This window comes from Canis lupus, chromosome 4 (assembly GCF_011100685.1).
Source record: "Canis lupus familiaris isolate Mischka breed German Shepherd chromosome 4, alternate assembly UU_Cfam_GSD_1.0, whole genome shotgun sequence".
Taxonomy (NCBI): domain Eukaryota; kingdom Metazoa; phylum Chordata; class Mammalia; order Carnivora; family Canidae; genus Canis; species Canis lupus.
In genome coordinates, this window is record NC_049225.1 from 24467268 (window position 1) to 24495037 (window position 27770).

The 27770-nt window shown below is 38.0% G+C and overlaps 2 protein-coding genes across 9 annotated transcripts in view; one reads left to right on the top strand and one right to left on the bottom strand.

Moving 5' to 3' along the window:
- Positions 1–14675, bottom strand: part of ECD (ecdysoneless cell cycle regulator) — a 36264-nt gene extending 21589 nt beyond the window's left edge. For 3 of the 4 annotated variants that reach the window (XM_038534313.1, XM_038534311.1, XM_038534310.1), the window contains exons 1-8: positions 14489–14675; positions 11985–12202; positions 9133–9250; positions 6183–6270; positions 5921–6099; positions 4703–4895; positions 3807–3935; positions 1270–1398 (exon numbers count right to left, since the gene is read on the bottom strand). In XM_038534313.1, the coding sequence (XP_038390241.1) occupies positions 1270–1398; positions 3807–3935; positions 4703–4895; positions 5921–6099; positions 6183–6270; positions 9133–9250; positions 11985–12189 (1041 nt within the window). In that variant the 5' untranslated portion in view covers positions 12190–12202; positions 14489–14675. Of the gene's footprint in view, positions 1–1269; positions 1399–3806; positions 3936–4702; positions 4896–5920; positions 6100–6182; positions 6271–9132; positions 9251–11984; positions 12203–14488 lie in introns of those variants that run through there. The other variant, XM_038534312.1, reaches the window with a different exon arrangement.
- A 111-nt stretch (positions 14676–14786) lies between these two features.
- FAM149B1 (family with sequence similarity 149 member B1) overlaps positions 14787–27770 on the top strand; it is a 72400-nt gene continuing 59416 nt past the window's right edge. The window contains exons 1-3 of one of the 5 annotated variants that reach the window (XM_038534330.1): positions 14787–14985; positions 20054–20158; positions 21619–21748. In XM_038534330.1, the coding sequence (XP_038390258.1) occupies positions 14939–14985; positions 20054–20158; positions 21619–21748 (282 nt within the window). In that variant the 5' untranslated portion in view covers positions 14787–14938. Of the gene's footprint in view, positions 14986–20053; positions 20159–21618; positions 21749–27770 lie in introns of those variants that run through there. The other 4 variants (XM_038534327.1, XM_038534326.1, XM_038534328.1 and 1 more) reach the window with 4 other exon arrangements.

Here is a 27770-nt window from a genome sequence, read left to right on the forward strand (position 1 = left end):
GACCTGAGCCAAAGGCAGATGCTTAACTGACTGAACCATCCAGGTGTCCCTTCACTACACTTTCAATAGCACTAAATATCATACAAATTCTTTTTCACATATGTGAAAAAGTCTTTATTATTGTGTTTATATGTATATCTTTACTACTTAAGAGGGAAAATTTTTTATTTTTTTATAGATTTATTTATTTATGATAGACAGAGAGAGAGAGAGAGGCAGAGACACAGGAGGAGGGAGAAGCAGGCTCCACGCTAGGAGCCCGACGCGGGACTCAATCCCAGGAATCCAGGATGCCGCCCTGGGCCAAACGCAGGCGCTAAACCACTGAGCCACCCAGGGATCCCCAATTTTTATTTTAAAAAAATTTTTTTGGGGATTCCTGGGTGGCGCAGCGGTTTGGCGCCTGCCTTTGGCTCAGGGCGCGATCCTGGAGACCCGGGATCGAATCCCACATCGGGCTCCCGGTGCATGGAGCCTGCTTCTCCCTCTGCCTATGTCTCTGCCTCTCTCTCTCTCTCTGTGACTATCATAAATAAATAAAAATTAAAAAAAAATTTTTTTTTAAGATTTTATTTATTTGAGACAGAAGGGAAGCGTTTGAGTGGGGGGGAGGGGCAGAAAGAGAAGCAGACTCCCTGCTGAGCAGGACCCTGGGATCATGACCTGAGCCAAAGATCTATGCCTATTTGAATGTGCCACCCAAGTGCCCATGAATTATTATTAGTTTTTTGAATTATTATTTTTTTAAAGATTTTGTTTATTTATTTGAGAGAGAGAGAGCATGGATGGGCAGAGATACAGAGTAGCAGAGATAAGCAGATGCCCTACTGGGCAGGGAACCTGATGTGGGGCTTGATCCTAGGACCATGGGATCATGACCTGAGCCGAAGGCACTTAACCAACTGAGCCACCCAGGCACCTAGAGAGTGAATATTTTAAGAGAAATTTATTAGTTGTCTTTTTTGAATTTTTTTAAGCCATGTCTTTGTTCATTTTTCTGTTTGGTATCTTCATGTTTGCCTATGATTTGCATAAGTTGTTCTTCTGATACAAATAATAACTTTCATCATTTGCATAAATGTTAATAACTTTTCTAAAATACTGGAAACAGTTCATGGTCACCCTGTCATTAACACCGAACTATAATAGTCCCTTTTAACTCAAGCCTTTATAACAATATTACACATTAAATTTGAACCTTAGGACTCTAATTTACAGGCTTGATTTTCCCTGGATTGTAAAATTTTATAAATGCATTGCAAGTCCTACCTTAAAGTAATCGTTCTTTTTCAGACTTTCAAGGAAGCCAGCCCAGAGGGGTGAGGTAGTCATGAAGGATTTCTTGGATTCAGAAAAATGTGGGCTACATTTGGAGCATAAGATCTCAAATCCGTGAGCCTAGATGGAATAGACAGAATTTTCATTATTAAGTTATTTTCTTTTCATTTAGCCACACTCAAGAACTGGTGACTGGATATATGGACATACGGACATCTATAACACTTTGAATTTTATGAAAAAATCAGATGACTTTCAAGTTTTTCAATTTCTATAGATTACTAAAAATTATAAAGGGAAAGCAAATAATACAAAACAAAGATTCTTGTTCTCTTTAGAGAGATTTCTTTTTTTGCTGATTATAAAACCAGAAATTTAAACTTATTTCTTACTTGCTTAAAAAAAAAGACTTGTAAAAGCTTTCTGTCTAACAGAAATGATAAATGAATTCAGCATGGTCTCAGACAAAGGAAAGGGAAGGGAGGTTCGAATCTCTTCATTTTAAGAGTCCTTTGATTAAAAAATATAATGAATGCACATGTCAAAATAAGTCAGACAGGGAGCTTTCCTGATCACTCTAGAGAAAATTATTGTTACCAATTTTTTGTATATCCTTTCAGAACTAATATATGCACATAACCAGATGTGTGTGTATCTGTATCAGTATATCCTACTCCATCACTGTGGTCATTTAGTGGCAACATACACACTGTTCCAAACCTTGCTCTTTCAGATATGATCATACAAATTTATCCATTTCACTGCAGAGGTAGACTAATTTACCTAACTATTCCCCTACTAATATGCATTTAGGTAGTTTCCAATCTTCTGCTATAATTCTATAAGTATCCTCATACATCTTTGTACACATGTAAAATATCTATGGAGGATAAATATCTAGAAGTGAAAATGCTGACCAGAAGGGTATGTGCATTCTATATATTGATGGATATTGACAAATTGTTATGAGATCAAATCAACCTATAGTCTCATCAATGATGTTTTAGTATCTCTATGTATTTTTTCACCAATCCAATATATATTATCAAACATTTTGTTATTTGCCAGATGGTAAAAAATACTATTTTGTAGCTTTAAGTTGCATTACTTTTGTTATGAGCAAGGGCCAGCATTTTTCTTATGTTTAGATTAAAAATCACTTGTGTTTCCTTTTCTGTGGATTGTCTGTTCCTGATTTCTGAACACTTGTTATTAATTAGTATTTTTTTCATATTGACTTGTAGGAACTCTATATATATATTAGAGAAATTAGCTCTTATTAATTAAATTAAAAATACAATATTTTCTTCAGGCTTACTATCTTTTGACTTACTTATGGGGTTTTTCTTTTCCACATAGAAATGCTTAATTTTTTTTTTCTTGGAGGGGGGAGGAGCAGAGGGAGAGGGTGAAGGAAAGTGAGAATCTTTTTTAAAAATTTATTTATTTTAAAGATTTTATTTATTCATTCATGAGAGACACAGAGAGAGAGAGAGGCAGAGACACAGGGAGAGGGAGAAGCAGGCTCCATGGAGGGAGCCCAGTGCAGGACTTGATCCCATGATGCCTAGATCCCAGGACTCCAGGATCAGGCCCTAGGCCAAAGGCAGGTGCTAAACCGCTGAGCCACCCAGGGATCCCCCCACCCCTTTTTTTAAATTTAAATTCAATTTGCCAGCATATAGTATAACACCCAGTGCTCATCTCATCATGTTCCTTCCTTAATGCCCATCACCTAGTTACCCCATCCCCCCACCCACCTCCCCTTCTACAACTCTTACTTTGTTTCCCAGAGTTAGGAATCTCTCATGGTTTATCTTCCTCTCTAATTTTTCGCTACTCAGTTTCCGCTCTTCCCTTATGTTCCCTTTCACTATTTCTTATATTCCATACATGAGTGAAACTATATGAAAATTGTCTTTCTCTGATTGATTTATTTCACTCAGCATAACACCTTCCAGTTCCATCCACGTCAATATAAATAGTAGGTATTCATTTGGAAAGAGAATCTTAAACAGGTTCCATGCCTAGCATGCAGCCAGACACAGGGTGTGATCTCAGAACCCTGAGATCATGACCTAAGCTGAAATTGAGTCAGATGCTTAACTGATTGAGCCACCCAAGTTGCCTCAGAAATGTTTAATTTTTAATAATCAAATTTATTAGCCTTTTTTTTAACAGCTTCTGGTTTCAAGTCCTGTTTAGAAAGGACTTTCCTATTCAAATTATCAAAAATTCTCCTGTGTTTTCTTTCAGATTTTATGGTTTCAATGTTCTCTTTTAAATATCTGGTCTACCTGGAATTTATTTTGGTATAGATGTGAGAGAATCAACTTTAATTTTTTAGACGGCTTCACAGTTGTTCTATTATCATTTACTGAACCCATTTTTTCTTTTTGTTTGAGATGCCACAGTTTACTATATTCTCATGTAAGTTAGGTATATTTCTAGACTTTTTATGCTATATCATTATTCCATTAAGAGCCCTTTTACCGAAAGGAAGAATATAAAATTTTATGGTACATTACCAACTTCATGCCCAATTCATGGGCTCGATATTGAGGATGAGATGGAGGAGGCATCTTGTATCCACTCCGCCGGTCTGGCACAAACCTTTGTTGTACCAACTGTGCATACAGACATTTAGTGAAAGTGACCTAGACATTGGGACACAAAATATATGAGTCCTCCTGAAAGTAAAAATTTGAGTATCATTTTACAGTTAATAATTTCATTTATGAGCTTTGTATTCATATGAAATGCAAAGAAGATCCAACCTATTCACCTGCTGACATTTTTTAGTAACAGCTTTATTGTGATATAATTCACATGCCATAAAATTGACCTCACTGTCAACTTTTTAGTTATCACTAATGGAATTCCTCTCATTAATTACATTATGTGGCAATTTGGGTAGGTAGAAGATAAAGGATATTTCTTAAGTCTCTGGAAGAAATGAAATGTTTTACTTTTTTTTTTTTTTTAAAGATCTTATTTATTTACTCATGAGAGACAGAGAGAGAGGCAGAGAGAGGCAGAGACACAGGCAGAGGGAGAAGCAGGCTCCATGCAGGGAGCCCAACATGGGACTTGATCCCGGGACTCTAGGATCACACCCTGGGTTGAAGGCAGGCGCTAAACTGCTGAGCCACCCAGGGATCCCCAAAATGTTTTACTCTTAAGAAGAAAATAAAATAGGAAAAATATGGTCAGAAAATATCTAGGAAACATTTAGATATAAAATAGGAAGTGAAGTCTCTTGAAATCTTCCTCCATGGATGGGAAAAAAGAAAAAAGAAAATAAAAGTATATTAACCTGCCCTGAGGAAACAAAATATTTCCATTTTTTTCTAGTGTACAATTACAATCATGTTCAACTCTCTTTCCAGTGACACAACCTAAGTGATCAAGAAAGCTATCTTACCGATGTCATTATTCGTGTTTCAGGCAAGAAAGTCTTGAAAACACGGCAGGCTCGCAGGTCAATGGGGTCCCGTAGGTAAAACGCCTGGACTCCCGCAGCCACCAATCGGGGGTGCTGCTTTAACAACGCTACAATGCTGGCTGGAAGGAAGCAGTGTGCACGATGAAGGGAGGCTTGAATTTTTTCTGGGTATCTGTATCAGATAAAATAATTATTTAATGATATGAATCTAGAATTCTTCTCCCATTTACTTCTCCTTATATCATCTTGGTTCATTAGAGTAAAATGTAGAATGACAAGGAAGGTGAAGATAAAGCTACCATATACACTAAAAACTGCACAAAAGAGAGGGAATGAGCAAAAGTAGGAAGAAATGGAAACTAAAGAAAAGGAATTAAAGTAGTTCAGCAGGGGCACTAGGGTGGCTCAGTCAGTTAAGTGTCTGCTTTCAGATGAGGTCATGATCCCAGGGTCCCATCCCATGATGGGCTCCCTGTCAGTAGGAGTCTGCTTCTCCCTCTGCGCCTTCTTCCCCCACAACCCTCTGGCTCATGCTCTGTCTGAAATAAACAAAATCCTTAAGGAAAAACAAAGTAGTTCAATAAAGACAAAACAAAAACTCTACTATTCTTTGGAATAAGGATAAAATCAAAGTTTTTTTTCTTCTAAAACAATGTTACAAAGTATATTGAAAAAGTTAAGAGATTTTATATTGTTAAAACTTGAATAGTGCTAAACTTTAAATAGGTACTTAAATCTAAAAGGCTGAACTAATGTTATTAGGTGAAGACTATCTCCTTTGAATAGAGCCTAAAGTGTTCCACATAGGTCAAAGAATCCCACACAGAGCCCCAGAACCACAGAGTACATTGCACTCCCTTAGGTTTTCAGTCCTGTATGTCTCAAAATTTTTATCTATGGATATAGTACATAAGTAGAGCAATGCAAAAATATTGGGAGTGGAATATTAACACCTATGAACGGGAATTAAAAGATGTATCTATTTCTTAATTTTAGAACATGTAAGTTTAATTTGTTAGTCACTTTCATGAAGGAAGAAGACAGAATGAAAATGAGCATTAAAGGTGAAAGAAATTCTACATGCAACCAAAGACTTGAGCTGCATTAAAGCAAAAGGCAAAAATAAATAAATAAAAAATAAAAAAAAGAAAATAAAGCAAAAGGCTCCTTGACTAGCAATGAAAATATTTTTCTTACCCTCTGATGCGTCTATTCACTGCAGCTCGTATAGATTCTGAAGCCAAAATTTCTTCTGGGTGTGTTGAGATTATATTCAATGCTTGTGGGACCGTTGGGGGTGTGGTGGGTAGCCAGGACATTGTGCCAGGTTTCCTTGGTGCAGGAATAAGGCACAATTCTCCACGCTGGAAAAACACCTGCAAAATGCACATTTTAATTTTCATTCTGGGCACTGACAAAATCTAGGTATGTGTGAAAAATGTTACAACATGATACTTACCCTATTAGCACTATTATCAGGATCCAACCATTTAGGGAGAAAGTCAGCAGCTTCTATTAACAAGAATTCACCGTCATTGTCTTCAATCCTAATGCAAAAGAAATTCCAATTATGCGTTCAAAAAAGCACATATATGCTACTAATCAAGATACATTTATTCTAATATTTTTTCTTTCATTTTAGTAAATATCTGAGTATATGCTATGTGTAGATTATTATAACAAAGCAAAATACTTAAGACTGAAATACTGAAATATTGAAAGAGATTCTAAAATAAAGGGAGTTGGAGAGAGATGATAAGGAGAAAAAATAAGTACATAAATAAGTAACACCAGACAAAATATGAAACTATATAATAGGGTGTCAAAGGAAGAAAAAAATCACATAGAGGGATCCCTGGGTGGCGCAGCGATTTAGCACCTGCCTTTGGCCCAGGGCACGATCCTGGAGACCCGGGATCGAATCCCACATCAGGCTCCCAGTGCATGGAGCCTGCTTCTCCCTCTGCCTATGTCTCTGCCTCTCTTTCTCTCTCTCTCTGTGTGACTATCATAAATAAATAAAAATCAAAAAAAAAAAAATCACATAGAGCCAAGATTAGGAAAGCATTTATAGAAAAGTCACTTGGACCTTGAGAGATAATTTTGTTTTGCCTCATTTGTATCACTTTTTTTAAAATTAAAAAAATGTTTAAAGATTTTTTTTAAGATTTATTTATTTGAGAGAGATGGAAAGAGAGAGAGCACATGAGCAGGGGGAGGGGCAGAGAGATCATGACGAGCTGAAATCAAGAGCTGGATGCTTAACCAATTGAGTGACCCAGGCACCCCTAAATTTAAATTTTTGAATAGGTAAGTTAGTCACATTGCCAAACTTTTAAAAAATACATAAAGTTACACACTGAAAAAGTTTCCTTCCTCCTTTTGTCCCTATATGCCCTATTCCTATCCTCAAACCATTGTTATTTCTTGCTTATCCTTCTAGAGGTTGCTTATGCATAATCTAGCAAATAGGAACATAAATTCTTATTTTCTTCTCTTGTCACACAAAAGGTAGCGTATTTTATATACTGTTCTAGATCTTTTCAATTTTAATGGTAGAGACATAAGGAGAAAAAGAGAGATGTTCTTAGAAGAGGGATTAGCATAAGCATAATCATGGAGATAGCTATTTGAGGTGGATATTTGGAGAATGACAATTAGTAAAGACTAAGACTAGAACAGAACAGTTACGGGGTGCCTGGGCTGAGCACTGACTCTTGGTTTTGGCTCAGGTCATGATCTGAGGGTCGGGAGATTGAGCCCTGCGTCAGACTCCAGGCTCAGCATGGAGTCTACTTGAGATTCTCAATATCTCTCCCTCTGCCCCTCCTGCTTGTGTGCTCTCTCTCTCTCTCTCTCTCTCCCTTTCAAATAAATAAATCTTTTTTAAAAAGGCAGTTATATCATTTTCTGAAGAGCTTTAAATGTTAACAGAGTCATTGAGAATGAGCTTAGTTTTATATAGAAAAGGAATGAAAGATTTCAAGGCAGTGTATAAAAGGGTTAGAGCACTATCTTAGGAAGATTAATCTGGCAAAGATAGAAGTTCTTTCTTTTTCTCATTAAAAAAAGAAACTGACAAGACAGTAGATGCCTATTATTTAAAAAGCTTTAGAGGCCTGGTTTGTAGGTATAGGTCATGATTATATAAAGATCAGAATCCATACACATAAGGCATTGCCCTCGCCCTATTATCCTTGTAAAGAAAGGAATGACTATCTTTGCGTTTGTTCACTTAAAATTCTATCATTAAGAAATTATTGCTAATTATTTTGAGATGTGGTAATAGTAGTGTTTAAAACAAGAGTTATCTTTTATATTTACATCTTAAAGTGTTTAAAGATCAAATGGCATACTATTGGTGATTTGCTTTAAAATAATCTTGCTATGTAATGGAGTAGGGGAAAGGTATAGATAAAGTAGGAATGTTCATGAGTTGATAATTGTTGAAGCTAGGTGATGAGTACATGTGGGTTCATTCTTTCTATTTTCATGTTTGAAATTTTGATATAAGTTTTCAAAGTTGTTTTTCTTTTTTGTTCTGCTGGGAAAGAGGTTGGGGGTACAGATCAGAATTTGGAGGCTGACAGAAAAACTAGGATAACGTGGCAAATGGGTGAACTGCCCTCTGCTGACACAAGTTGGTAATTACAGAGAACTATCAGTTCCCATTTTTTTTTTTTTTTTTTTTTTTTTTTTTTTATCAGTTCCCATTTTGAATAGATTTAGAACGCAGTGTTACCTACTTTGCTTTTAATATAACTGTTCTGATTTTTCTTTAAAATTCTCCATATGTGATTTCTCAAAAAAAAATATATATACAGCTAAGGTATAATAGAGGAAGATAGAGTAATCTGTCAAATGTATACATGTACCTGCAAATGGAATTTTTTTCTAAGATTTTTTTTTTTAAGATTCTTATTTATTTATTCATGAGAGAGACACAGAGAGAGAGAGAGGCAGAGACATAGGCAGAGACAGAAGCAGGCTCCATGCAGGGAGCCCGATGTGGGATTTGATCCCAGGACTCCAGGATCATGCCCTGGGCCAAAGGCAGGGGCTTACCCACTGAGCCACCCAGATGTCCCCTAAGATTTTTTTAAACACCCTTTGGTATTGTTTGGATTTTATTTACTATCTGTATCTGATCTTCCATAATGAGTATTAAAAAGAAAACTAAAATAGGCAGCTTTTGTTTAAAAATTGAGGATATTAAACTCGCCAATGTACTTATATTTTTCCTCAAGAAAAGGAAGTGACAAGAGAAAAGAAAACATAAAGTCACTTTCAAAATCTAAGTCTCAAATTTGTACAGTCTCTACCAGACTATTGAAAAAAAATTTGCTAAATGGATAAAAATGTAGTCAGTCTCAAAAGAGAATTCCTTAGATAATTAAAATAACTAATACCTTGCTACTAACTCTGGAAATTCCTTTGTAATTTGCTTTACTATATAAACAATAAACCATTCATCCTCAATGTTATCCCCAAACTTTGTCACGCCAAACATATGAGCAGGAACATTTCCTAAAAAGAGAAAAGCAATCATATAATCAAATCAATTTGTTAGTGCACATAAAAATACACGTAATCATTCAAATAAACATTCATTGACTGACCATGCTGTAGGTACTATATGGGGAGTTGGGGTTACAAAGCTGAACAGGACATAAGAAGCCTACTTATGAGGACCCAAGGATCTAGACAATAGGAGACGGACCACCACAGCATCTCAAAACAAGACAACAAACAGATGTATGCAATGAGGGGATTGTGAGCATAAAGAATGTGATATCTGAGCTATGTTCCTTTGGACGAATGACTAGAAGTAGGCTTTCCAGAAAGAGAGAATAGTACGTGCAAAGGCATATAAGCATGATAGACAATACAGTGTTCTGGGAATATCAGGAAGCTAGAGTTAGATGGAGCAGAAATCTTTTAAAGAAGTGCATTATTCAAAATCTGTAGAACTTAATACACTCTTAAACAACCCTATGGGTCAATGAAGAAATCAGAAGGGAAATTAGAAAATACCTTGAGAAAATGAAAACAAACATGAGACATACTAAAAGCAGTGCTAAGAGGAAGTTTATAGTTATAAAGATCTCAGATAAACAACCTAACTTTACACCATAAGGAACTAGAACAAGAAAAAGCTAACCCAAAGCTAGCAGAAGGAAGGAAATAATGAAGATTAGAACAGAAATTAATGAAACAGGGAATAGAAAAACAATAGAAAAAAATAAAGTGATTTGGTTTGTTGAAAGATCACAAAATTGACAAAATCTCCTTTAGTAAGAAAATAAAAAGGAGATGGAAGTAACTAAAATCAGAAATGAAAATCAGATATTGCAATCTATACTAGAGAAATAAAAAGGACTATAAGAGAACACTATCAACAATTGTGTACCAATCAACTGGATAACTTAGAAGAAATAAGTACATTCTTAGAAACACTAAACCTATTAAGACTGGAACATGAAGAAATAGAGAATCTGAACAGACTGGTTACTAGTAAGGACATTGAATCAGTAACCAAAAACTTCCCAACAAAGAAAAAGTCACTAGAAAATTTTGCCAACGTTTAAGGAAGAATCAATGCTCCTAAAACTTTTATAAACAACTGAAGAGGAGGGAATAGTCCCAAATCCATTTTGTGAGGCCAGTATTATCCTCATCCTAAGGCCAGACAAAGACAATACATGAACACTATGACCAATATCCCTGGAATACCGATGCAGAAATCCTCAACAAAATACTAGCAAACTGAATTCAACACATTAAAAGATTGTACAACACGACTAAGTTGAGTTTATTCCTGGAATGCAATGTGATGTATATGAAAATCAATCAATATAACCTACCACATTAACAGACTAAAGATCAAACAAGCACACTGGGGAGTGTCTCAAGAGCTGCTATAGAAAAAAAAAAAGTAGGAAGAATAGCCTAGCTAACTCTTCTCCCCAACTCAGATCTCTCAAATTTCTTTACTTAGAGAAGCTCCAATTAGAGTGTCTATTTTCATCTACTTTATATATTAAACTTCAATTTATCCAGAAGCAATGGGTATCTGGTGAAGGATGTTAGGCAGAAGAGTGACATGATCAAATTTGTGTTTTTACAAAGGTAAGTGGCAACAGTGTGAAGAATTGGAGACACTGGAACCAGAGAGGTTAGTTGGGTTACTGTAGTCTTCCAGATGAAGAGATAAAGAGGGTCTAGATTGTAGCTAAACAAATGTAAAGAAGCGGTCACATTTAAGGAGTAACCACACTAGGATTCAGCGCCTGACTGAACATGGTCAAGTGAGGAGCTGAGTATAATTCTGAATTATTAACAAGCTTGAATAACTAGGTGGATAGCAGTGCCATTAAGCAAGACAAGAAAACATTGGGTAAAAAAGATTTTCTAGGAAAAAGATAAGGAGTTGGTTTTGGATGTGCTGTGCTAATGTGTCAGTGTTCTTGCCAATAAATATCACATGTGTTTCAGTGAACAGGAGTTCAATAAAATTAACACCAGGGAACACACCTGGCAACTGCTAGCCAAAGGAGAACAGATAAACACTAAATCTAAACCTAAACTGACAGTATCAAAAGATGCCAAACTCCTGATCTGAAATAAGACCCTGCATAAAATAAGAGCCATGGTCACCTCTTCATACCTCATTTTACTAAAGCTATATGAAATGATAAGAAAAAGTGCCATATTTGGCCAGAGGTCAGATGTCAAGCACCAACAATACAGGGAAGCAGTGAAGCAATCTCAAAATGCTTCTGAGTAGCAAATAATGGCCCTAAGCCCAATTATTTCTCTTTATAAGCCAGGTAGAGCCACATAGTTTCACAACTATGTGAAATAAGGCAGCCTACTAAACACATGATCAAAACTGAGGAATACAGAGTAACCACTAAAGCAAATTACGGTTAAGGAAGCCAGATGCCTGAACCTGTTGAGTATAGGTTCCTAGATACATTACAGCACAGAAGAGTAAAGTTGCAAAGAATAGCCATGGTTTAATAATGTTGAGTATATATTAGTTCCTAAGGTAATTACTATTAGAAAGCTTTCATCAGGATAATTTTTTAAAATTTTTTGGTTAAGTTTAAGGATTTAACCAAACGTAGGCAAGCATCACTAATCAAAAAATTCAGGTTATAAATCTCCTGACAAGACTGAATGAACTATGGACTATTATACATCATCGTCAGAATTAGATGTCACACACATCACATCAAAATAAGGAAAAGAGTCTTACCTTTCCCTGGTTTATATCTGAGATTGAAAGGCTGATTTTGCCAGATGTAGGGGGCCAGCATAGGTGCAAACTGAGTCATTATCCTCTCAATATACTTTTGAAGAATCTCTTTGTGCTTTTCTGGGTCCCTTAGTTCATCTGGTATCAGGAACAGGTGATACTCCACAGTGTCTTCCATTGTGGCCAGCTTCGTATTGTCCTCCATTCTTCTTTGAAAACTACATTTAAAGTTTCAACAATGTAAAACCACACAGAATAATGGAGAAGTAAAATCCAATTCTCTGAACTATCCTACATGATTCCATTGTCTTCCAAAATTCAGTTACCCACATACTCTCATTTTAATTTTTTGCCTTGATCAAGTATGAGTGGTAACACCCATTTAATATTCTTATAATGATTTTTATACTTAAAATTATGTTCTTCAACCTTAAAACTATATTAGAACTTTTCATACAGTACAGTAAATAGATGTTGAGTATCACATTCCAAATTAACTAATAGGTATGCAAGAATAAAACAAAAGGTTTGCCCCTGTACTAGCGCTAGTGTGCATGCATAACACACTTTGAGAAGCACTGCAATAACAGCTTATGTGAAATACTATCAGAAGCCCCAGCTCTGCCACGAAATTAGTTGTGTCACTTTAAGCACCTCAATTTCTCTTTCTGGGGCTTTTTCCTTAACTGTAGAATGAGAATGTTACTCTTTTACTTCCAAATTCCTCTCCTAGTTTATTATTTTTTTAATTTTTTAAATTTATTTATGATAGTCACAGAGAGAGAAAAAGAGAGAGAGAGGCAGAGACATAGGCAGAGGGAGAAGCAGGCTCCATGCACCGGGAGCCCGACGTGGGATTCGATCCCGGGTCTCCAGGATCGCGCCCTGGGCCAAAGGCAGGCGCCAAACCACTGCGCCACCCAGGGATCCCTAGATGGATGAATTTTATATGGTGTCTGCCGTCAAGGAACAGGCCATCTAAATAGGGCAGAAGCAACGGCATTGCTTGGTTGTAACTGGGACAGTAATAAACCACCCACTACAGTTGGCCTGAGGGGAAACCAGGTATGGGCCTGCGTTAGGGAAGATGATACCCAAGCCAGGTTTTGAAAATGAGTAGAAGTCCTGGATGCAGGACTTGAATAGAAGCTGGATGCAGGCACACTGCAGGCATCCCACTGAGGAAGGAGGCCGTGCCAAGGTCTGAGCATGCTGAAGCCTCTGCTGGCAGGGGCTGGCATGACCAGGAACAGATCGGGAAAAGATAGACTTTCTTCTGGAGGTAACAGGGAACCAGTTAGGGTTGTTGTTGTTTAAGATTTTATTTATTTATTCATGAGAGATACAGAAAGAGAGAGGCAGAGGGAGAAGCAGGCTCCATGCAGGGAGCCCGATGTGGGACTCGATCCCGGGACCCCAGGATCGCGCCCTGGGTCAAAGGCAGGCGCCAAACCGCTGCGCCACCCAGGCATCCCCCTCTCCTAGTTTAAATTGTTATTTTTTAAAAGCTCTGGGGCAGCCCGGGTGGCTCAGCGGTTTAGCGCCTGCCTTCAGCCCAGGACCTGATCCTGGAGACTCGGGATCGAGTCTCATGTAGGGCTCCCTGCGTGGGGCCTGCTTCTCCCTCTGCCTCTCTCTGTGTCTCTCATGAATAAATAAATAAAATCTTAAAAAAAAAGAAATAAAAATTTATAAACAGAGAAAGGAATATAAAATTTATCCAAAGTAAGAAAAGAGGGCAGCCCCAAAGAGGGCAGCCCCGGTGGCCCAGCGGTTTAGTGCCACCTTCTGCCCAGGGAGTGATCCTGGTGACCCGGGACCAAGTCCCACATTGGGCTCCCTGCATGGAGCCTGCTTCTCCCTCTGCCTGTGTCTCTGCCTCTCTCTCTCTCTGTGTGTGTGTGTGTCTCATGAATAAACAAATAAAATCTTTAAAAAAAAACAACATGTACACTGTTAAAAAAAAAAATCAGCTCTGAACCTTCACTCCGCAGAATTTAAATTTCGTTTTATGAATATTGTCCAGCTAACCCCGGTTTCAAGTCTCAAGAGGAGGGAGATAGCTCTATTTTCTAAGGGTCTCCCTTACAAACACAAGTACCAGCTAACTGCTGCTGCCAGATGAGCCTTGCTAGAGGACGCACAGCGCTGGATGGGCCCACTGCAAGGCACAATTCGATTTTTATTCTTATTCGGTTTCCTAACGGGCTGATAAGACGAGGTCGAGGGGAACCTGCATCTTCTATCCAGTCTGTCTAAATCATCATCTGGCTTCCCAACCCCGAGGGGCGGATACTCCCATCCACCCAACCCCATAATGTAAGGCACACATTTTTATAAAGAACTTAGTGTCCGAACAAGAAGGGATTTTGAGATCACTCGGGCTAACTCCTTGCTGTACAAGTGAGAAAACCGACACGCAGAGAGAGGAGCGACGGCGCAGCAGAGGACTGAGCCGGAGTCTAGTGCTCCTCGCTAGACGGAAGGAAGCCAATTCTGCTTACGATTCCCGGGCCTCCCCCACGCGTCTCCGCCGCGGCACCTCTCCTCGGCCGCCCCTCCCACCGCGGGAGCGGGTCCGGAGCGGCCAGTGGCAGCCAAAGCCCGGCCCAAGGTCAGTCCCGACGTCTCCCAGGCACCTGAGGCCAGCGGAAGCTCGCAAAGACCCGCCCGACCCCGGAACCCCCGGTGGCGTCACTGCTGCGCGTCCGCCGGAGCATTAGGCGGGTGCCCCGGTGCTTTCGTCACTTCCGCCCCCGCGGGGAAGCAGGGAGGGCGGAGGGCCGGAGGGGTGGGGACTCTAGGAGTGGCGGCGGTCCGGAGTCTAGGCGACGGGGCGTGACGGGGCCGGGAGGTGGCGGGAGGGGGCCGGGCCGCAGCCGGCGGGAGGGCCAGGCCCGGAGGCCCCCACCCTGGCGTGCCCGCCCCCTTCGCGGCAGAGGAGGAAGAGGAGGATGATCTCCAGATACACTCGGAAGGCGGTGCCACAGAGCTTGGAGCTGTGAGTGGACTGCTCAGCCCTCCCAGCGCGGGCCGGGGGAGGCTGAGGCAGGGCCCCGGGCGCTCCGGTTGGGATCCTTCCCAACCGGTGCTTCTCACCTTCCCGTTCCCAGGGTGGGGGAAGGAACGTTTTCTTTGGAGTTCTCTCCTCCCAGAGTTGTCAGACGCTGCCCGGTCTGTCTCCCTGTCCAGCTAAGGGCGTGTCACTTGTGCTGTCCTAGGACTTGGCCCTCCCGGGCTGCACTTCCTGAATTCAGGGACTGGGTCTCCTGTGGCATTTGTAGTTTTCTCAGTGCTTCATGCCTCACTGTCAAAGGCCATTGACGACTGGAGAAGGTACTAATAGGTGACTGAGTGCTACAACAAAGTTAAGTATATCTAGTGCCACTTGGCGGGATGAGCACTGGGTGTTATGCTATATGTTGGCAAATTAAAATCCAATAAAAAAAATCCATATGTCTATCTATCTAGTGCCAGGCACCATGCAAAGCTGATTACCTGCATTGACTCACTTAATCCTATCAGCAGGGATACAGAATAGGGAATATTATTTTTTACATTCTGCAAATGTCCCAGATTTAAGATGGAAGCAGGTCAAAGATTACACAGGCAGAAGGCAGTGGAGCACACAAACCGGGTGTCAATCTGACCCTGAAGCGTTGGCCATAATCGTGACACATACTACTTCCTCATCTCTGCAATTAAACATCGGAATCCTTAAGGATAAGTTTTGATCTAGAGAGCAAACATTTAAGCTTAAAGACCCACCTCCCGTCCCTTACAACGGTGAGGCATTGTAATTTAGCCAATAATGATAATGTTGTACATTTGTTAATGCTTTCACTTTCAAAACGACTTTCACCTCTTGATCCTTGCAACAACCCTGTAAGATGGGCATGATTGTCTTTCAGTGTTTCAGAGCATGAAATATCAGAAAGGTTACACATCCTAAGATTATATAACCAATAGGTTTTGAGCTTAGGCTTTTTATACTCAACTCCCAACTTTTTTTCTCTCCATAGAGCCATGTAATTTTAGCAACTATACATTTATTAATTAAATACTAACTACATATGGTAATAACAAGCATGGAATCTTCAGTCAATCTGGGTTTCTGGCTAGGCTCTTTTCTCGTCATGTGACTTTTAAGCAGATTACTAAATATTTGAGCATTCATTTCTGTAATATAGGACTAAGACTTTATCTAAAAGCATATCTGGGGGATCCCTGGGTGGCTTAGAGGTTTAGCATCTGCCTTCAGCCCCGGGCGTGATCCTGGAGTCCTAGGATGGAGTCCCACGTCAGGCTCCCTGCATGGAGCCTGCTTTCCCTCTGCCTCTCTGTGTCTCTCATGAATAAATAAAATCTTTAAAAAATAAAATAAATAAATAAAAGCATATCTAAGGGGAGCCTGGGTGGCTCACTTGGTCAAGTGTCTCCCTTTGGCTCTGGTAGTGGTCCCAGGGTCCTGGGATTGAGCTCCACCTTGAGCTCCCTGCTCAGTGGGGAGTCTACTTTTCCCTCTGCTCCTCACCCCCCTCCCCGCTTGTGCTCTTTCTCAAATAAATAAAATCTTTTTTAAAAAATAAAGCATATCCAAAGTGATGGCACAGGGCTTGACCCATAGTAGATTCTCAGTAGTTGGTTATTTCCTGTCCTTTCCCACCTTTACTTGGTACAACAGACATACAAAGAAAATCTGTGATCTCTTCTTGCCTTAATTTAAGAAGCTTATTACCCACTAAGTAATAGGATATTTATACAGTAGCAATTCAGACAATAAGCTTTTTAGAAAGTATGAAGAAGAAAGTAATTTTCTAATAAAGGGAACAGGGCTCAGCTAAACATCTGCTTTTAATTAATTCTGACCATTCTGAGAGTAAAAAAATACATATTTTATGGAAAAAGTTGTTGGTAGGCATTTAGTGGGTGAGCCCCAGTATAGTTAGGGTACTTGTTCTATATTGTTGGTTTGATACTCCCTAAAAGCAACCCCTCCAAAGATTCTGTAGAGGAGTCAGGATGATAAGAATAATGAAAATAATGAAGATTATATGTATCTCAATGACAGTAAAATAAAAGTGATTTTTACTTTAGGTGTTATGATGATAATTTGCTTTGAATAAGTAACTTTAGGTTTCTATTAGTTCCAAATTATGGATATTGAAAAGAGTTTGAAAAAAAGGGATTTTCAACATACAGCTTAACACTTAAAAAGTGATAAATTTCAAACATACGTGTATAGCAAATAATATAATTAACCACCTATTACCCACATTCAACAATTATCACAAATTTGATATATTTGCTTCATCTTCGTCTTTATCTTTTTTCATTTTCTCTGTCCGTCATCTGTAAATAATGAAGCAAAATCCCAGACACTATCATTTCACCCCTATATACTTCAGTATGCACTTCTAAAAATTATAGGTATTTTCTTTTTTAAAAAAGATTTTATTTATTTGAGAGAGTGTGAGAGAGAGCAAGCATGAGCCAGGGGAGGGGTTTAAGGAGGGGCAGAAAGAGGGAAAGAAACAGACTCCCCGTGGAGCAGTGCTGGGCTCAATTCTAGGACCCTGAGATCACAACATGAGCCTAAGGCAGACACTTAATCCACTGAGCCAGCCAGGTGCCCCCAGGTATTTTCTTATGTAAAAGCAGTGTTACGATCAAATTTAATGTTTCTTTGGTGTTACCTAATCATTTCATACTCACATTTCTTTGAAAGACTAAAAAATGTCTTATGTTTCTGTTTTGTAGCTGGAATCCACATTTCTGTTCACTTCTACTGTCTCAAAGACAAGCTTTTGGTTGTAGGATCATTGAATGAGAGAAGTTCAGATAGCTCTGCACAAACCCATCCCCACCATTTGAGAAATAGTTTAAAGTACAAACTCTGCTGACTGGGCCCTTAGTTTTATCCTTATATACAAAAATGGTACAATTCACTAAAATCTCAAATTATTCATTTGGTCTGAGAAACCTCAGAGCCAGAGTACTTGGATTTGAATCCTGGCTCCCATCACTTCCTAGGCATATGACCTTAAGCAGGTTACAAAAGATTTTATTTATTTATTCATGAGAGATAGAGAGAGAGAGAGAGAGAGAGAGAGAGAGGCAGAGACACAGGCAGAGGGAGAAGCTGGCTCCATGCAGGGGGCCCGACGTGGGACTCGGTCCCGGGACTTCAGAATCATGCCCTGGGCTGAAGGCAGATGCTCAACCGCTGAGCCACCCAGGCATCCCTTAAGCAGGTTACTTAATCTCTCTGTGCTTGACTTTCCTTGCCTATGAAATAAGAGTATTAGAGATTTATAATATACATTTACATATGAAAGGCCCTAAGGAGGCCTTTTATAAAGAAACCTATGTACTTTGTTTAGCTTATCACATTTCCTAAACTTATTTTATTATTACAGAATTTTGGGGGGGAGGAAGGTCTACTATAGATGATTAAGACTGGAACATATTTAAAAAAAAAAAAAGACTGGAACATAGAGGGCAGCCCCGGTGGCGCAGCGGTATAGCGCCGCCTGCAGCCCAGGATGTGATCCTGGAGATCCTGGATCGAGTCCCACGCCCAGCTCTCTGCATGGAGCCTGCTTCTCTCTCTGCCTGTGTCTCTGCCTCTCATTCTCTCTCTGTGTCTCTATGAATAAATAAATAAAATCTTAAAAAAAAAAAGACTGGAACATATAATTGATCCCTTAGTTTAATGTACATGTTGAACTCCCTAGTGCAGCTCTGTCCAATAGAAATATAATACAGCCACATAAGGAATTTTAAATTTTCAGGTAGTCATGTTAAAAAAAATAGAACAGATGAAATTTGTTTTTTGCCTTTTTATTTTGAAATAATTATAGACTCACTATAGACTCAATTATAGACTATGTATGTTAAAAAATCATACATAGAATCCCATGAACCTTTCATCTACCTTCCCCTAATGATGACAACTTACGTAACTAGTATGTCAAAGCTAGTAAACTGACATTGGTACTAGTTGATTAGAAACTATGAAACTGGGGCACCTGGGTGACTCAGGCAGTTAAGTATCCAACTCTTGGTTTCAGCTCAGGTCATGATCTCAGGGTCCTGGGATCAAGCCCCGCATAGAGCCCTATGTTGGGCTCCATGCTCTGTGCAGAGCCTGCTTGTCCCTTTACCTCTGCTCCTTCCCATGCACACTCTCTCTCACTCTCTCTCATAAATAATTTTTTTTTTTAAAATTGGGGCATTGTGGTGGCTCAAGGGTTGGTTAAGCATCTGCCTTCGGCTCAGGTCATGATCCCACGGTCTTATAATGGAGAGCTTTGTGTGGGGCTCCTCAGCGGAACTTGCTTCTTCCTCTCTCTCTGCCCTCCACTCATTCTTTCTCACTCTTAAAATAAAAATTAAAAATCTTAAAAAAAAAAAGAACCTGTGAGACTGTTCCAGATTGGCTATACCTTTTTACCTTTCCACCAGCAGTGTATGAGACATCTGGTTTCTACACATCTTTGTTTGCGTTTAATGTTATTACTATATTTTGTGCTAGTTATTCTAATAGGTGTGGGGTTATAACTTACTGTAGTTTAAGTTTTCAGTGAAATTAATTTTAAGAATATAAGTTTTTATTTAAATTCCAGTTAACATACAATGTAATATTAGTTTCAGGTGTACAATATAGTGATTCAGCACTTCCGTACAATACCTGGTGCTCATCATGCCAACTAACCACATTTTAATTTAATTTAATTTATTTTATTTTTAAAAAATTTTATTTATTTATTCATGAGAGACACACAGAGAGTCAGAGACATAGGAAGAGGGAGAAGCAGGCTCCCTGCAGGGCCTGATGTGGGACTCCATCCCAGGACCCCAACCTGAGTCAAAGGCAGATGCTCAATCACTAAGCCACCAGCTGCTCCTCAACTAACCACATTTTAACTGCTAGTTTTAGTGGCTACCACATAGGACAGTGCAGTCCCAGAGCAGCAGGAAGTAGGTGACTAACCTGTAGTCAAGTTATTGAAAAGTATATATTTTTTCTTCACAAGAAATATAACTTTTTAAAAAATCTTTCACAGGAAAGGAATAACAAAACATGCTGTTAATCATCATCCCCTTCCAGAGCAGCTGGATGAAATTTCTTCTACTAATGACAGCCATGAAAAAGACACAAGTTCCCAAAGGTAATAACACAAAGTGTACTTGTTTGCTTATTACACTTGATAATGGCAAAAGTATTTTTTCGTTTAGACTTGATACCTAGTCTTGTACTAATGAAACAAAACAATAATTTTTATCACATTTCAGTACCATTCAGTTTTCATTTTGGAACAGCTAATGGAAACATCATACTTATAACCCTTGAAAAGTAGTATTTTGACATACTTAAAAGCCAAGACCCAGAAGGAGTCTAACATCTGATTTTTAATCCTGGCTCTGCCACTTATTACCTGGGTAACAGTGGGCAAGTTACTTACCAGATAATAGTATCTCTCTTTTTTTTAATTTTTATTTATTCATAATAGTCACACAGAGAGAGAGAGAGGCAGAGACACAGGCAGAGGGAGAAGCAGGCTCCATGCACTGGGAGCCCGACGTGGGATTCGATCCCGGGTCTCCAGGATCGCACCCTGGGCCAAAGGCAGGCGCTAAACCGCTGCGCCACCCAGGGATCCTGATAATAGTATCTCTTAAAGGGTATTGTGAATATAAATGAGGTAAAGTATGTAAAACTTGGCATGACTGACATAATGGTTAATGAGTAAGTATTAGCTGCAGTTACCATTTTAAGAAACAGAGCATACTGTAATTTCAAAGAGGGTTCTGAGAAGCAACGTGGTATCATAGAAGAATTATAGTCATAAAACCAGTTTTCGAAATCTAGAACCAGGGGCACCTGGGTGGCTCAGTCTATTAAGCATCTGCCTTTGGCTCAGGTAATGGTCTCAGGGTCCTGGGATTGAGCCTCAAGTCAGGCATCTTGCTCAGCGTGGAGTCTGTTTCTCCCCTCCCCTTCTGTTCCTGCTGTCTCCCTCTGTTGTCCTCTCTCTCAAATGCATAGGTAAAATGTTTAAAAATTAAAATTAAAATAAAAAAGCAAAGCCTAAAACTCAATCTCAGATCGTCTTTAAAATGGGGTTAATTGAGGTGTTTGGCTGGCTTAGTTGGAAGAGCATGCAACTCTTGATTTCAGGGTCATGAGTTTGAGCCCCACATTGAATGTAAAGTGTACTTAAACTAAAAAAAAAAAAAAACTTAAAAAATTTTTTAGATGGGGTCAGTTGACTTCTATATCACGAGGTTGTTGTGAGGATAAAATGGGATTATATCTATAAAAGTGCTTGGTAAACTGTAAAAGTGCCATACAAGTTCAAATATTACTGCTCATATTTCTGAAATGCTAAGTTGAATGTTAAAGTATTTGTTGCAAACTATAACTAGAATTATTTAGAATCACTGTCATCAATTCTGTAGGAATTAAGACTTTTCCATGTTTAAATATTAAATTCTTCATTTATTTTTGCTTCTGTGGATTGTATACATGCTTGCCACCTAGTAAATTGCTGAGTAGTTAATGCTACAGAAACTTGAGAAAATATAAGAATTTTTCTGTTTTCTCTCTTCTTCCAAATTTTGCATTTAGTGACTCTGACATTACACAAGAATCACCTTTTACATCAGCTGACACTGGGAATTCAAGATCTGCTTTTCTAAGCTATACAGGCACAGGGATCTCTACGGAAGGCAGCTCGGACTTCTCCTGGGGATATGGTGTGAGTTGTATGTTATTGGTCTGATGGAGTACTTGGGAGACTATTCTGGGAGTTAGGATTTGTCAGTTTTGTCAGTATATTTCATTCCTCACTCTTGAACATTGGTTTTTTACATTTTAATACTTCTCATCAGTTTTTACCTCTTTCAGTATTTGCTATTTTATGGATACAGTAGTTGATCCTTAAAAATGTTAGTGTTAGACTTAACATTAGTATGAAACTGGGCTCTGGGTCTACACCTTTTGCTTTGTGTAGTCCACTAATGTGTCTCTTCACCACTGTTACCTGTTGTTTAAATTATTCTTGGAACTTGATTATTAAGCTACTATAGACTGGGAAAATGATTATGATATATGATTAAATGAAAAAAGCAGATTAAAAATAATATGGATAGTGTGGTTCTGAGTTTACATATATTTTTGCTTATATACATATTAGAAAAAAGGACTAAAGATATCTACCCAAAATGTTATTTAGTCATTATTTATTAGGTGTTGAGAAGAGATTGACTAATTAATTTATTTATTTACTTATTTATGGCTGTTTCCCATTATTAAATATTTATTTTATTTATTTTTGTATTTTTTTTATTGGAGTTCGATTTGCCAACATATAGTATAACACCCGGTGCTCATCCAATCAAGTGCCCCCGCCAGTGCCCATCACCCAGTCATCCCATCCCCTCACCCACCTCCCTTTCCACCACCCCTTGTTCATTTCCCATGAGTCTCTCATGTTGTCACCCTAACCGATATTTCCCATTCATTTTCTCTCCTTTCCCCTTTAATCCCTTTCACTATTTTTTATATATTCCCCATATGAATACCATTATAAAATATTATTTTTAAAAGATCAAAACCTTAAAAGAAAATTTTATTTTATTTTTAAGATTTTATTTATTTATTCATGAGACACAGAGAGAGAGAAAGAGGCAGAGACACAGGCAGAGGGAGAAGCAGGCTCCATGCAGAGAGCCCAATGTGGGACTAAATCCTGGGCCTCCAGGATCACACCCTGGGCCAAAGGCAGGTGCTAAACTTCTGAGCCACCAGGCATCCCAAAAAGAAAATTTTAAAGTCACATTTTATGCATGTTTATTGCCTTGATGCAATAGGTATTTTTATTTCTGTGTCTTCTTTCAATTTATATTTAATTTAGCTGTAATCATGGCGTACCTACAATGTTATACTCTGTTTTTATACTTTGTAAGTACTCTTCCACAATACTGACTTTATAGCATATCGTTGTTAACAACTTCTTTTCTTTACAAGGTCTGCTAATTGTTATAATCTATTATTATCACCATGAATTATTTTCCAGTCATTTGAATTTGGTTGTATAAACACTTTCCTTACTTAGTTGTATATGTGCATCCTATTTTGTGGTCTGCTTTTCCATTCACCATTATTCCATATAAACATTTCTTTTACTACTTCCATACCTCAATTTGAATAGCTATATATAGTTATATAATATCCCTAATGTCATAACTGGAACTTTCCATTATTATCTGATGCTTGAGTTTTATTTTTCTTCATTCAATAGATATTTATTGAATACATCTGCTGTTAGACATTGTACTGGGGAATATAGGGTGAGTGAGATTCACATGATTGAATAGTCTAATGAGGGAGAGTAACAACAATAAGTAAAATACAAAAGGTGAGAAGTCCTCTAAGGAAGATGACAGGCTACTGAAACAGGACATTATAGGGGAGATTTACTTTAGATAGGATTATTAGATAGATAGATCTGGGATTTACAGAAACAGGACATATAGGGGAGATTTACTTTAGATAGGATTGATAGACATTATAGGGGAGATTTACTTTAGATAGGATTATTAGATAGATAGATCTGGGATTTACAGATTAAAAAGTTAACTACGTGAAGAGTGATGAAAAGAGCTTTCCAGACAGTTAACCAGCAACATATGCAAAAGCCAAAGGATGAAAAGAGTTTCATGTTTCCAAGGGAAAATGTTTGGTATGTTCATGGAACTGAAAAAAGGTTGGGGGATGGTCTCAGACAGAGAAAGCATAAATGAAATCAGAGAGGCAGGCAGGACTAGATCATATAAAGCCATAGTAAATAATTTAAATTATATCCTAAGGGAAATAATTAATTTGATGGCTTATTGTGAAGTTTTAATGTACTAACTTTGTATTTCCATTAGTTGTCTCTATATTGCAATTAGTACTTCTTTATAAGTTATAAATGTCATACAAATGTATCCCTTTCCTTTGCTTTCCTTTTTTTTTTTTTTTTTGCTTTCCTTTTTTTATTTACTGCACAGCAGATTTTTTTAAAGATCAAATATTACCATTTTCTTTTTTTTTTTTTTAAGATTTATTTATTTATGATAGACAGGGAGAGAGAGAAAGAGAGAGGGGTAGAGACACAGGAGGAGGGAGAAGCAGGCTCCATGTCGGGAGCTTGATGTGGGACTCGATCCCGGAACTCCAGGATCCCGCCCTGGGCCAAAGGCAGGTGCTAAACCACTGAGCCACCCAGGGATCCCCACCATTTCACTTTCGACCTTCACATCTACTACTACTACTACTTCTTTTTACTACCTTCATTTTTATACGTCAGGATTTTATCTTTAGTAAGATGGAATATTGCACTATTCTTCTTTATAGCATTTGTAGAATATTATGTTTATCCTTTTAACTTACCATACTTTTTAAATAATATATGGTGTGAGGTATGAATTAAGTTTTTATACTGTTGAACCTATTTTGTTTGATCCACTTTTCTATATTTGATTTAAAATCATGTCATTTTAAAAAAAATAAAATAAAATCATGTCATTTTCATTATATTTTTAAAATCTTTAGGGCAAATCTACCAATGTTCATTAAACAACATATATTATTTAGTATTTGTGTCCTAATACTTAACCTCTTAAGCTTAATTTTATTTTCACTTGCAGCAAATTTTATAATTCATCAGGAATTTAATTGGTCTAGCATTGTAACTTTATATTAAATTAGGGAAGATGTAGAGAGGATTAAAATTTACTGAATATTTAGTAGATGCCAGGCACTGTGCTAAATATATATACACATTTCAATCATTTTTCATCTTAGTATTCTAGCTAGAAATATAGTTCTTTTTTTTTTTTTTGAAACATAGTTCTTTTATTTAGATCTTTTTTTAGTTCTCTATCATTTTATTATTCCCTTTGAGTAAAATCTCAAGTAAGGTTTATTCTAAGAAATATACCTGCAGGGATCCCTGGGTGGCGCAGCGGTTTGGCGCCTGCCTTTGGCCCAGGGTGCGATCCTGGAGACCCGGGATCAAATCCCACGTCGGGCTCCCGGTGCATGGAGCCTGCTTCTCCCTCTGCCTGTGTCTCTGCCTCTCTCTTCTCTCTCTCTCTCTCTCTCTCTGTATGACTATCATAAAAAAAAAAAAGAAAATAAGAAATGTACCTGCAAATGTAATATATTTAGCATCGATTAATTAAATGAAAAAGTATGATCAAACCTATAGATGCTGGAAAAATATTCAATACATTTCAAAAAGCATTCCTTATGAGAATTCTCAGTAAGCAAGGAGGAAACCCTTAAGACTTGATGACTATTTGCCAATTGAATAGCAAAAATCAGTTTGAATGTCAAAACATTAAAGCTATTTCAATTAAAGTAAGGAACCAGACAAGAATTATTAACAAATTTAATTTATTCCTTTGCTAACTTTATACATTTTAATTATTTTTATTTTTACATAAAGTTTGTCATATACACTGTATAGCGCCAGTTGTTTTTCTACTTAATATATTTTGAAGAATATTTATGTTATAAAAAATTTACTTGTTCTTTAATAGTTGCATACTCATTACTATTACCAAAAATGCATTTATAATACTGTATAATATTGTACATATACTATTTTCCATAGATGTGGATATATCCAAGGATAACCTTCTAGAGGTGGAACTGCTGGTCAAAAGATACATGCTTTTGTAATTTTGAAAGCTGTTGCCAAGTTGCCCTCTGTAGAAGTTGTTCTAATCTGCAGTCTCATCAGGAACATATGAAGAGCCTGTTTTCCTATACTCTTGACCAAAACAGTGAATTATCAAACTTTTAAATCAGACTTTTAGGTTTAAAAAAAGGTATCTGATTGCTATTGGGTAGGTTAGACAGAAAAAAAAATTGCACAACTTAGAAATCGTGTGTGTGTGTGAGAGAGAAATGGTACCCAGATCAAGATATAGACAATTAGCACCCTAGATACCTCTTGCAACCCCCCAAATAACCACTATTCTGACCTTTGTCACTAGTTTTTTTTATTATTGCCCTTCATATAAATGGAATCATCTGTATGTACTCTTTGTATCTGGCTTCTTATGCTCAGCATTATGTTTGGAGAGTTCCATAGATGATGATGCACATATTTGTAGTCTTTGACTTGCCTGTTTATATTTCATACCCATTTATTTTTTATTGTTTTCATATTAATAGGAGTTCTTTATCTTTTAGATTGGGGTAAGTGTACTTTTTCGATAAAGTAGAAATATTTTAGACTTTGTAGGCTCCATCAGGACCCTCAACTCTGTCACTGTAGTGAGAAGGCGACCATAGATAATGGGTAAATAAATGGGTGTGACTATACCAATGAAACTTTATTTACAAAACAAGCTGGTCATAGTTTGTGGAACCCTGTCTAGATGTTTATAACAGAGACTGTCAGATACCTACATTATATCCACTCTCCCTGTAGAACTTCAGGTATTGTACCTAGTTGAAAATTTATTTCTCAGCCTCTTACAGGTAGTGGTAGCTAATGAATTGTACATAGAAGTCAGGAGATGGAGCTTTCTGGAATGCTTTTTTCCCCATTTACTCCCTTTCTCCTAATTCCTGCCTGGAACATGGAACTATGGCTAAAGGTACAGCAGGCATCTTGGACCATTAAGTGTCATTGAGAATGTAAATGATAGAAGAAACTGAGTTTTTTATATCCGTGGAGCTACCATATCAGCTTTTTAATGCCTACCCCCAGACTAATTTTTTTTAAAGGCCTCTTTTTATTTTTTAAAGATTTATTTTTTTATGATAGACACAGAGAGAGAGAGAGAGAGAGAGAGAGAGAGAGAGAGGCAGAGGGAGAAGCAGTGGGAGAAGCAGGCTCCATGCCAGGAGCCCGACGCGGGACTCGATCCCGGGACTCCAGGATCGCGCCCTGGGCCAAAGGCAGGCGCCAAACTGCTGAGCCACGCAGGGATCCCCAGACTAATTTTTTTTTAATGAGAAAAATAAACTTTTACTTTGTTTAAGCCACTGTTAATTGCTTTTGTTAGTCGTAGCAATCACACATTCATCCTTTGTTAAATGTATTACAAATATCTTTTCCGAGTGTGTGGCTTTTATAATTTTCACATTTAGGTCCATAATCCACCTGGAATTGTTTTTTTGTATATGGTTCACAGCAGGAACGTAATTTTAATTTTTCCATATGGATAATGAATTTTTTTTAGCACCTTTTACTGACTAATTCAGGATTTCTAAGCAGGGGCATTTTTGGCATCTTGGATATGGCTATTATACAGAAATGTCTCATGCCTAGCAAGATGTTTAGTATTCATTATCCCTTCATATTAAATACCTGGAGCACCCCTTGGTCATTGTGATCACTAAAAATGCACACGTAACTTTTTCAACCCTTCCACAGAAGGTAGTATCATTTCCCACAGAATCATTACATCCTCTCCCCACTGCTCTGCTGTGCTGCCTCTGTTATAGATTAAGTTTTAAAATATGGAAGGGTCTGGTCTGTCCTAAACTCATAAAACTGGTTTTAATTAAACTATAGCTTTATTATAATCCAAAATAATCTGGTAGGGAACTCTTACTGCATTGTTCATAATTGTCTTGGCCAATCCTTGTCAGGTTAGAATCTGATTTTTAAATTGCATAGGTCATGGGATCCCCAGGGGGCCCAGCGGTTTGGCGCCTGCCTTTGGCCCAGGGTGTGATCCTGGAGTCCCGGGATCGAGTCCCACATCGGGCTT